Source organism: Orycteropus afer, unplaced genomic scaffold, assembly GCF_000298275.1.
Source record: "Orycteropus afer afer isolate SDZICR_OR568_19922 unplaced genomic scaffold, OryAfe1.0 scaffold00637, whole genome shotgun sequence".
Lineage (NCBI taxonomy): Eukaryota > Metazoa > Chordata > Mammalia > Tubulidentata > Orycteropodidae > Orycteropus > Orycteropus afer.
Genome location: NW_006922224.1, coordinates 1,196,802 through 1,208,923, shown reverse-complemented (window position 1 = coordinate 1,208,923; position 12,122 = coordinate 1,196,802). Strand labels below are relative to the sequence as shown.

General features: G+C 44.8%; 1 protein-coding gene across 1 annotated transcript in view; it reads right to left on the bottom strand.

Moving 5' to 3' along the window:
• Positions 1-12,122, bottom strand: part of LOC103210666 (dedicator of cytokinesis protein 8) — a 249,080-nt gene that overhangs the window by 142,724 nt on the left and 94,234 nt on the right. Inside the window, exons 15-20 of the mRNA XM_007956577.1 lie at positions 11,411-11,481; positions 9,026-9,164; positions 8,340-8,441; positions 5,183-5,278; positions 3,587-3,821; positions 1,144-1,308 (exon numbers count right to left, since the gene is read on the bottom strand). Coding sequence (XP_007954768.1) covers positions 1,144-1,308; positions 3,587-3,821; positions 5,183-5,278; positions 8,340-8,441; positions 9,026-9,164; positions 11,411-11,481 — 808 coding nt within the window. The remainder of the gene's footprint in view (positions 1-1,143; positions 1,309-3,586; positions 3,822-5,182; positions 5,279-8,339; positions 8,442-9,025; positions 9,165-11,410; positions 11,482-12,122) is intronic.

The window sequence follows — 12,122 nt, the reverse complement described above, 5'->3', positions numbered from 1 at the left end:
TGTGTGGCCGCTGCAGTGAATTACCAAACCCGGCAGAAAGGTGGTGAGTGCTGTGGGAGGAACAGTTGGTGTCAGGGTTGGTGAAAGGGCTGGAGGTAGGCAGCATGTCTGGCCTTGCAGGAATAGGCCTTGGGCTACTGATGGTGAATCTGTCTTCCTCTTGTGGGGTTAGAGGAGGTCAGAAGATGTGGCCTCCCTGCCCTTTTGGCAGTCTTCCTTTTTTTCATTGACCCTCTACTTTACCAAGCATAATGTCCTTCTCCAGGGACTGGTCCCTCCTTATAACAGTCCAAAGTACATAAGGCAAAGTCTCACCATCTGGCTGGGCATCTTCTAAGACAGATGTGTTCATTCTCCTGGCAATCCATGGAATATTCAATATTCTTTGCCAATGCCATAATTCAAAGGCATCAATTCTTCTTTAGTCTTCCATATTCATTGTCCAGCTTTTGCATGCATATGAGGCAACAAAAAATACCATGGCTTGGGTCAGGCATACCTTCAGTCTTCAGAGTGACACCCTTGCATTTTAATAATTTAAAGAAGTCTTCTGCAGAAAATTTGCTCAATGCAATATCTTTCACAATCTAAAAACTGCCATCAAGTTGATTTCAACGCACAGTGATCCTATACAACAGAATGCCTCAGAAACCCAAGGAGGGGTCGCTGTGAGTTAGATCTCACTTGACGGCAGTGAGTTCGGTTTTTGATTTTGTTATAGGGTTTCCAAGGCTGTAAATCTTTACAGAAGCAGACTGCCTCATCTTTCTTCCATGGAGTGGCTAGTGGGTTCAAACTGCCAACCTTTTGGTCAGCAGCCAAATGCCTTAACCACTGTACCACGAGAGCTCCTTCTTTTATAATAGGGATCCTCAAATGAACCATAAACTAACAACTGGGCAAAGACCAGTAAAGGACTCTCAAGTGGGAAAAGTAAATGCTTAAAGCATGAAAACAGGGGAAGAAGAAAGTGAGAGAGAATACAATCTAGAAAGCAGCTTTTACTTTCGGCATCTGTGTAAGTTTTGTGTTATTCTGAAAAATGAAATTTAACTTGAGGGATTTTTGTTTTATTTTGAAGTGTATGCAAAGGTGGGGAGTGGAGCACCCTTCCCTCCAGACTCTCTCCCCCAGCAACTCTACCTGACTTGGGCAAGTCCCTGTGCAGCTCCGGCAGGCGGAAGACATAGTGCACATAGGAAGCGAGCAGGCAGTTCCGCCCATGCTGGTCCTTGCTCAGGTCCTTACTGTTGTGGAGACTGTTGGCGATGGCCACCACAGACTCAAAGGCAAACTGGGAGAAGTTGGCTGAGGAACCAAGAGAAAAATGGTGGCCCCATCAAAAAACAAAAACAAAACAATGGCCGTCAAGTTGATTATGATGCATGGCTACCCCTTGGGTGTGAGAGTAAAACCATGTTCCATGGGGTTTCAGTGACTGATGTTTTTAACGTAGATTGCCAGGCTTTCTTCTTGAGTGCCTCTGAGTGGACTTGAACCTCCAACCTTTCTGTTAGCAGCCAAACATGTTAACTACTTGCACTCACCAGGGACTCCAGCCTACAACATAGGACATCTTACCTCTGGCATCACAAAGATGCATCCCAGGATGCAATGCCCACTGGCAGAAGAAGTAATACTCCTCTCCAGGGCTGAAACTCCCACATGTGTCTGAGCCCACATGGTCAGCCTCAGAGCCCCCACACGCATTCACACCATACATGCTACACAGTCAACCTCAGATCCCCCACACATACTCACATCATGCCCATGACAGAGCACCCCCTGCACACTCACACCACAAACCAGCCTCAGAATCAGAGCTGTCCACATGTACTCCATCATGCAGTCAGCCTCAGAGACCCCACATGCACTCACACCACACAGTCAGCATCAGACTTCCCCAACATACACTCATACCACATGGTCAGCCTCAGAGACCCCACATGCACTCACACTGTGCAATCAACCCTCAGAGTACCCCCACATACTCACACCATACAACCAGCCTCAGTGTCAGAGTGCCTCATATGCAGTCAGCCTCAGAGCCCCCATGTGTACTCACACCACGTGGTCAGCCTCAGAGCCCCCACATGCACTCACACCATGTAGCCAAACATCAGAGCACCCCCCCATACACTCATACCATACAACCAGCCTCATAGTGCCCCATGTGTACTCCATGACATGGTCAGCCTCAGAGCCCCACTCCTATACTCATATCACGTAACCACACACACTCACATGCACTCACACCACATGGTCAACCTCAGGGCTACCACATGCACTCATATCACACGCTTACAGCACATGGACAACCTCAGAGTCCCCACATGTACTCACATCACACAATCAGCCTTGGAGCCCCCCCCACACACACACACACACCCTCATATCCATGGAGACCTTAGATGGTACAGTTAACATGCTTGGCTGCTAACCAAAAGGTTGGAGGTTGGAGTCCACCCAGTATGTCTTGCAAGAAAGGCCTGGTGATTATACTATAAGACAAAAAGTAGATTAGTGTCTGCCAGGGCTGAGTAGGGATTAATAGACAGTGACTGCTAATGGGAATGGGCTTTCTTCTTTGTAGAAATGAAAATGTTCTGGAATTAGCTCCATTTTTTTGGAATTCCCTAGATATTTAAAATTTTAATGAACCATTAAAATAGAGTTCTTAAAATTATAGTATTTTTAAAATAAACTTTATTGAATGATTAGAGACAGTCATTCAAATTTCATTCTTAGCAACTTATGTATTTATTTTCCTTCTAAGATATTTTGATTTTCTTGACCAACAAGGAAATACAATATTTTATATTGTGATGGTTGTACAATCTTGTGAGTTTACTAGAACCCACTTAACTGTACACATTAAAATACTGAATTTTATGGCACATGAATTACATCTCAGTGAAAAAAAAGTGGGAGAATCACACTGAACTTCAATTAAGAGAGCTGTTTTCTCTCCATTGAACATGGTTTGTCGCACCCTTTAAAAATGTTCTAATTCTTTGTTGCTCAAGAAAACAACAATCTTTTAGAGGTAAAATAAATCTATAAGTTACCAGGAATGGAATTTGAAAGACTGCCTCTAATCATTCAATAAAGTTTATTTTAAAAAATACTGTCATCTTACCACCAGCTGCTGTTGGGTTGACTCTGACTCCTGGTGACCCCATGTCAGAGTAGAACAGCTTTCCACATGGTTTTCAGTGACTCATCTTTCACAAGTAGATGGCCAGGCCTTTCTTCCAAGGTGTCCCTGGATAAACTTGAACCTCTAACCTTGTGGTCAGCAGCTGAGCGCATGAATCATTTGCACCACCGAGGGACTCCATTATAATCTTAAGAACTCTACTTTAATGCTTGGTTCTTTGTTCACTCATTCATTCCTTTGTTCATTCATTATTTTTTAATACCCAGGGAGTCATAAAACAACAGAGCTGGCCCTGGTGCCCCTGGAACCCACTTCACTAGTGGAAAGGATGACAGCATTGTCCTGGCTCCCTGGGTTGCTGGGAAATCCTGCTTAGGAGACAAAGCAAGGCTTCCCTCCAGCCAAAGCCCGGGCTGTGGTGCCCACCTGTCTGGCCGGCGATGACCATGGACTGCACAGACAGCTGGAAGAGCTTGTCGAGCACCAGGTGCAGGAAGAGCACCAGAGGCTCCAGGCGGGAGGAATTGAGGCAGATGATGCTGAGCTTCAGCTCGTGCTCCAGCGCACCCTCACTGATCTTCTGGTCCAGCACGCGGAGCGGGAAGGTCACCTGGCTCTCCAGGGAGTGGCAGAGGGTGAAGAACTTCTCCAGGTGGTTGTCCTAGGGAGGCAGAGGCAGACGTGGGTCCCGTCCCATCTATGTACCCCAGTGATTCACAAGCAGACTCACACAGCTCTTTAGAGGCAGAACTTCTTAACCAGCACTTCTGCCCAGAAGTTCTAAGACAAGACCCAGGTCATGACCCATGTTGTGCACAGACTATGACCTCTCCACAACTGTGGACTGAAGACAGAAGCATTCGGCTCTGACCTGATCTTCAAGCAGAGGCCAGAACAGCAGATAAACACACTGTCCAGAAGGGGGTCAAGAACTGCCATAGGATGTCACTGAACTGTATGTGTAGAAAGTGATGACTGGCTGCATGCATGGGTTTATACAGTTTCACCAAAAATACAGTTAATATTTAAAAGCAAGCATACAAAAAACTGCCATATGACCTAGCAATCCCAGCCTTAAGGAGATAACCAAAGACTTGAATGCAGGGATGGAAACTGACACTTGTACATCAATGTTCATTGCAGGACTATGCACAACAGCCAAAAGGTGGTGACAACAGAAGTGTCCATCAACAGAGGAACGGATAAACACAACGTAGAAGGGAATATTACTCAGCCATAAAGAGAACTGAAGTTCTGATGCATGCTACAGCATGGATGAGTCTCGACAACATGATGCTGAGTGAAATAATCAATCACAAAAAGATAAAATATTGTGATTCCATCTCTATGAAATATCTAGAACGTGGCAAATGCATAATGACAAATGTTTATTAGTGGTTACTAGGGGTGGGAAGGAGGGGCAAAGGGGGCTCACTGCCCAGGGGGCGCTGAGCTTCGGTGGAGGGTAATGGAAAAATCTGGAAATGAACTGGGGTGACAGTCACACAACATGGTGGATGAATGTAATTATTATCACTGAATTGTACATGTAAAAAATGTTGAGGTATACACATTTTTACCACAGTAAAAAAATAAAATAAAGGGGAAAGTCTAAGCAGATGCAAAACTCAGTGGCAGGAAAAGGAGGGAATGTGGAACTAAAATAAAGGAAAAAGGCTGGTAAATGGCACAATTATAAAGGACAAGGAGGCAGCAGCAGCAGCAAATTTTTTAGATGTCATCTTCCCACAAAATACCTCAACCCACAGTGTAACCACTGTCTCTGTTCACTCAGGGGCTCGACATCTTTGTCAGGTCTTTCTATTTAAGCAACAAATGAAAGCTGACCAAGCTTGTAAGTCCCCACTAAGAACTAAAGGTTCTTTTTGTTTTTCTAAATCCATGTACAAGGATTTTCATCAGCCTTTCTTAGCCTGTCCGTGGAAGTTCACCCTGCTGCCTCCCCCATCTTCATTACCAGCTTTCTGGGCCTGATTAGAAGTTAACCCTGAACTTCATTACCTGAGTATGCACAGAGGAAACAGCTTGTACTTCAATATTAAACACTCCCTTATGTCCTTCAGCCCACTTAATGGGAGGATTCTGTAAAGGCACTTTCTGTGTTAAAGAAAAACAAACAACAAGAAAAAGATTAGTCATTCAATCTCCTTTTCCGACTACTAATAAGCAGAGTGAAGCCATGTGGCTGTAAATGTCCAGGCTACACAGATATAAACCAATCAGTCAGCTTTGACTCCTAAGGACCCCATGTGGGTCGGACAGGACTATGCTCCACAGGGTTTTCATCAGCTGATCTTTCAGAAGCAGATCTCCAGGGCTTTTCTTTTGAGGTGCCTGTGGGTGGCCTTGAACCTCTGACCTCTGGGTCAGCAGCTGAGCATGCTCATTGTTCATACCACCCAGGAATGCATTAGAAACACAAGCCCTCAGCTCCCACCTAAAACACAGACCTTGGAGTCAGGAGCTCTGGGTTCAAGTTCAATTCTGCACTGAACTAGTTCTTTTTACTTTGGCAAGTCAATTAAAATGTTCCAGTGCATGATGATCCCATGGACAAGAAGATGAAATACTGCCTGGTTCTGCACTATCCCCATGATTGGCTGCAGATTTAACCATTGCTAACCACAGGGTTTTTATTGGCTAATTTTTGGAAGTAGATCACCAGGCCTTTCTTCCTAGTCCATCTTACTCTGGAAGCTCCGTAGAAACCTCTTCAGCCTCCTGGCAACACCCAAGCCTCCAATAATAGGTGGTGACTGCACATGAAGTGAACTGAATGACCAGGCCCCCTGCATGGAAGGCAAGCATTCTACCACTGACCCACCACTGCCCACGTAGAGACCATTTATTGCTTTCAATTCCCATCAGAACTGTCTTCCTCCAGAGCCACATGCAGTGCTGAGTGAGCGGGGCCTTAGCTGATGAGGCCATACCACATGAGTGGGGGTTTTGTGTCCATTTTCCTTTTAACCAAGACAACCAGACTGTACCTCTAAGAGTCAGTGTGTGCATGCAGCAGGGACCCTGAGAACCACCTCAGGCAAAGAAAGTGACAACCTGGGGGCCACTGGCTGGATCCATCCCATAGAGTGTTGGAAACTTTTTTGAATTTGTTCCCAATATTTACAAGGCAGGAAGTTTCATATAAAAAATGGCATCCCAGCCTGGCACCAATCTGCAGAGTGGAGAAGCAGCTGTGGCCTCTGAAGGAGCAGATTGTCTCCAGTGGGAAAAAAGTCCATCAGGACTGCACTCAGGTTACTTGCCTGGCTCCTGGGGACACCTGAGTTTTCATGATCTAATGTGGTGTCATACACTAGATATATAATGTGAGCCATTTATGCAAGCTAAAATTTTCTAGTGGCCACATTAGAAAAAGTGAAAAGGAACAGGTGAGAATAAGAGCTCAGGTGGTGCAATTATGAGAGAATAGAAGGGCTGTGTATGCACAGAGATACAGCTCAGGGGGCAGGAGTACATGGGAGGGAAGGACACAGGGAAGAGTTAACTATGGGGAGGAAGTGGGAAGAGAGCTGTTGCATTGTGAGAAATTGCAGTCAATGTCATAAGACAGTGTATGTGAACTGCTGTATGGAAAATGAATTTGCTCTGTAAACTTTCACCAAATCACAATAAAAATTTATTAAAAAAAAAAAAAAAAAGAAACTCAGTCATGGTCACACAGTTACTGAGTGGCATTAAGAAAGTAACTGAGTGTTCTAGGAAATGAGAATGAGGGCATTGGTGGGTCAGTTATAGAATTCCTATCTTCCATGTGGGTTGAATTCACAGCCAGTGCATCTCATTGCAGCTACCACTTGTCTATCCATGGAGTCTTGTGTTACTATGATTCTGAACAGGTTTCAGCAGAGCTTCCAGACTATTACAGACTAGGAAGAAAGGGCTGGCAATCTGTTTCCAAAAATCAGCCAATGAAAACCCATGGATCACAACAGAACATTGTCTGATGTAATACTGGAAAATGAGATCCAGGTGGAAGGCACTCAAAATACACAGTGGCTGCAACAATGGAACTGAGCACACCAACGATCATGAAGACGGCTCGGGACCAGGAAACGTTTCATTCTGTTGTCACCATGAGTCAGAGCCCACTCAACGGCAACTAACAACAAATGAATGGGGCATCACAACCAGGTATTTCTCCTGTCCTATTATATTACTGCCTCGGAAACCCAAGGAGGGGTCGCTATGAGTCAGGGCCGACTCGATGGCAAATAACAACAACAACAACAACATTACACCAACAAAGGAGCTCTGGTGGCATAGTGGATATGGCTGCTAAGCAGCAGGTCAGTGGTTCAAGCCCACCAGCTGCTCCACAGAAGGAAGATAGGGCAATCTACTTCCATAAAGATTTACAGCCTCAGAAACCCACTGGGGGTCGCTATGAGTTGGAGTCAACTTGATGGAAGTGAGTTTGTTTTTTTGGTTTATCAGACCAATGAGCATGTCCTGTGTGGTGCAAATGGTTTGCACTTGACTAGTAACCTAAAGGTTGGTGGTTGGAACCCACACAGCAACAATCAGCAGACAGGCCTGGCAATCCGTTTCTGAAAAATCAGTCACTGGAAACCTTCTGGAGCAATTATACTCTGTAACACTTGGGGTCCCTGTGAACTGGAAGCAACTCAACAGCAACGGGTTTGGTTTGATTTTTATCAGTCCACTGTGTTTTCAGAAAACACTGTTTGCTGCCTGATACCCAAAAACCCACTACCCTCAAGTGGATCCCAAATCACAGCAACCTGAAAGAACAGAGTAGAACTGCCCCATAGCAGTTAAAAGGCTGTCAGTCTTTACAGAAGGAAAGCCCAAACCAAACCCACCGCCAACAATTTCAACTCACAGCGCCCCTAGATGACAGAGTAGAACTGCTCCCTAAGGTTTCCAAGATGGAAATCTTTACAGAAGCAGACTGCCTCAACTTTCTCCTGCAGAGTGCCTGGTGGGTTTGAACTGCTGACCTTTTGGTTAGCAGATGAATGCTTTAACCACTGCTCCACCAGAGCTGAGAGATAGCTACTGCAAAAACAAGATGAACCTCCTGTGTCATGCTTAAGGTAAGGATGCACAGTCTGGTAAGGTGGTCAAGACTGTGGCTGTTCAGGGAACAGTGGATGGCTAGCTTGCTGGTTACCTCGGCAGAATGCATGGAGTAATTGGGAGGTAGCTTCTCCAAGGCAACTGGGAGACAGTAGGATCCCGTCTGAAGACGCTCATTTAAGAGAATCGGCAGCCACTAAGAGAAGATGCAAAGAAGAAAGCAGCGTTATGACAGCATACACCTCCAGCAACTAGCTCACAGTGATCAACTGCAAGTAAACGGTGAGTAGCTATTGACCAGGACTCTTTGGGGCCGACATTCCCGTCAGGTTCTCTGCATTCTAATTTCCCCCACACTCCTGAGTGGGAGCTTGCAGAGCGAAAGCAGCACATTTTTCATGAGGGTCAATGTTTGTGTGTGTCTGAACACCAGTAACATTTATTCTTCCTTTCCTATATTTTGAAAGAAATAACTTTTGTTTTCCCCATTGGGGACGAAAGTTGGGTTGATAGATAAAGTATGCATATTCAACTTGGAAAGGATGGACCTTGTGCACTTTTGCTGTAAATGAGTATTCTTTCAACAGCCATCATATACTAGCTTGCCATTCCTGATGCCATTCATTTGCCAAGTCAAGCCTTACCTGCTCTTTGTGATAATGTGATTTAGCACAGACTACTTCTGATAGGAAGAAAGCAAGGGGAGAGAATGTGGTTGTTTAACTCTGCAGGGGGCTGGAGTGCCAACAACCACAGGGTGGGTGGTCAAGGAAAACTCACAGAATAGCCCAGAAGGCTTTCCACCGAAGTGCCCTGCTTCTGCTGACAGCTGATGTGGTAGAAGGTGAAGAGGAGATGGTGATGTGCTGTGAGCTTCGCCGGAAGCTTAATTTTCACTTCTTCATAAAAGTCAGGAGACCTGTTTCAAAAGCACATTGGACGCAATCACTTTCAGTGGAACAAGGACTTCCCTGGCTGCAACCTGTGACACCAGCACCCTCTGCGCTCAGGGTTCGCCTGCCTGATGTTTTGGCTATTCGTTTTCCATCATTCGGCTCCTAGGCTGGAAGCCCTTGAGGGCAAGCTTACAGTACTGGATATGCTCCACTTACAGAGAATGCAAGGCAAGTCTTGAACAGAAAAACAGCCCGGACATTGTGGAAAACCCAACAACTTCATTTGAAAATGGACTGAGGTCCAGACTCCTGCCGTAACCTCCTCTCCGTCTCTACCCTGAGCATGTGCACATTCATCAAACAATTTCCTTGTTTTTGTATTTTAAAATTTTTATTTTATTTTTTTAACTTTACATTGTGATTTGGGTGAACGTTTACAGAGCAAATTGCTTTCCCTTTTACAATTCATACACATTTTGTTTCATGACCTTGATTGCAGTCCCCACGATGTAACAGCTCTTTTCCCACTTCCTCTTTTTAAATTTTTCATGTGATGAAATATAGATACCAAAACATTTGCTATTTCAGCCATTTTTATGTGCACAATTCAGTAACATTCACATGTTGTGCAACCATCACCGTGCTCTGTCTCCTGGTTATTTTGTCACCTTTCACAGAAGCTCAGGAGTCCCTGGGCGGTGCACATGGTTGATGCGCTCGGCTGATCACCAAAAGGTTGGGGGTTCAAGTCTACATAGAGGTACTCCAGAAGAAAGCCCAGGCAGTCTATTTCCAAAGAATCAGCCACTGAAAACCTGACGGAGACAATCCTACTCTGACACACAGGGTCACCAAGAGTCGGAGTCAACTCCACGGCACCTGGTGACAAAAACTCTGTACCCTTTAAGCAATACCTGCACATTCCCCCTCTCTCATCCTGGTGGCCACTAGGAAACTTTGTCTCTCAGGATGTGCCTATTCTAGATATCTCACATGAGAGGGATTACACAATATTAGTGCTGCTGTGAAAGGATTTTGAAAAAAATTAATGAGTGATGCAGGGAGGAAAAGCATGTGAATTTACAAATGCACCTCACTTTATTGTTCTTTACTTTATTGTGCTCTGCAGATACTGTGTTTTTTACAAACTGAAGGTTTGTGCCATTTTCCCAACAGTCTTTGCTCATTTTGTGTCTCTGTTATATTCTGGTCATTCTCACAGTACTTCAAACTTTTTCCTTATGCTATGCACACTCAATAGACTATAGTAAAGCATCAACAGAACTTTTATATGCACTAAAACCAAACTCACTGCCATCGAGTTGATTTGACTCATAGCGACCCCTCTTTGGGTTTCAGAGGTGGTATCTCTACGGTAGTAGATTGCCCAACCCTCCGTCCAAGTTGTGACTGGTGGATTTGAACCACCAGCCTTCTGGTTAGCAGTCAAATGCCTTAGGCACTATGCCACCAGAGCTAGGAAGTCAAAAAAACACAGGTGACTGGCTTTATTGCAATATTCACTTTATTTCAGTGGTCTGGAACCAAACCCTCAATATCTCTGAGGTCTGCCTGTACTGAATTACTAAGTACCAGAGACTCTACTCAGGGTTGGATGTACATTCCTCATTTAGCCCTAATCCTAAGCCTGGAAAGTAGGTTGAGAGAAAAACTTAGATGGGCCAAGGTTATCAGGCCAGGATGAAACCCAAACTCATCTAGAAGATGAAGAGACAGTGCGAGGAGAGCTAGGTTCTGTTCCTGGCCCCCTCCAGTATCTCAAAGTGAGGGAGGAATGTTATTTACTTATTGAACACCTTTAACTTCTCTGCATCATACTAGAAGGTTCTAACTAACCTAACTCACTGCCATCGACTTGGATCAAAGTCACAGCGACACCTCCTTGGGTTTCTGAGGTGGTATCACTATGGAAGTAGATTGCCCAACCTTCCTTCTGAGGAGTGGCTGGTGGGTTTGAACTGCCAGTCTTCTGGTTAGCAGTCAAATGCCTTAGGCACTATGCCACCAGAGCTCCCAGAAGGTTCTAGAAAAGTCAAAATAATATTAGGTTCTTAAAGATTTGTTCTCCTCTAAATCTCAGTTACATTGTGCATCTGCAATACAGAATCATGGAACTAGCACAGATTTCCTCTCTCCCTTAGCCCTGAAATGATAATATCTGTTGGGAGCAACTGCCCAGAGAATTCAGAAAAGGCAGGAGATAATGAAATAACCTTGGCACACATTTAGAGCTCTAAAATGTACTTACTTATTATGGTACGTGATGGCTGTGTACACTTCCTGCAAAAATTCAGGCCCATTGGACTTTCCAAAGATGACCTGTCACCAAAAAGTAAGGACCGAATTAACAGTTACATTTGGGTCTGTCAAATCCTCTGGCATCAGCCCAACTATGATGTTCTGGTCTCAGAGAGTTGTAATTTGTACTTGTAAATCAAAGAGTGCTGGGTTTTGCAACTGGCCCAACCACACCGGTGCAGAAGAAACGGCTATGAAGGGCAACCTGAGACACCAAAGACCTAAAATAGTGACCAAGGGCCCTCTCTTCTTCCTAGTCTGTCTCAGTCTATAAACTGGGCTGTTACCTATGCACCAGGTGCATTTCGCTGGGTTTTAAACACCAGGGGCTCATCCTCAAAACTCACGTCTACATGTCACCACAGTAGGACAAACCAACAGACAAGTTTGTCCTGCTGTTGGAGACCTCCAAACAGTGTTTCTTTGCTATTCATAAGGTTTTCCCTGGCCAATTCTTTCAGAAGTTTATAGACTGAGACAGACTAGGAAGAAGGAAGAGGCCGTCCACTTCTGAAAGAATTGGCCAGGGAAAACCTTATGAATAGCAAAAAAACACTGTTTGGTACATTACTGCACAACTTTAGGAATAGTCCGTTTAGGCTAAAAGGCTCGCAAAATAGGACTGGGAAAGAGCTGCAACATCTGAGTAAACCCAGCCTTAC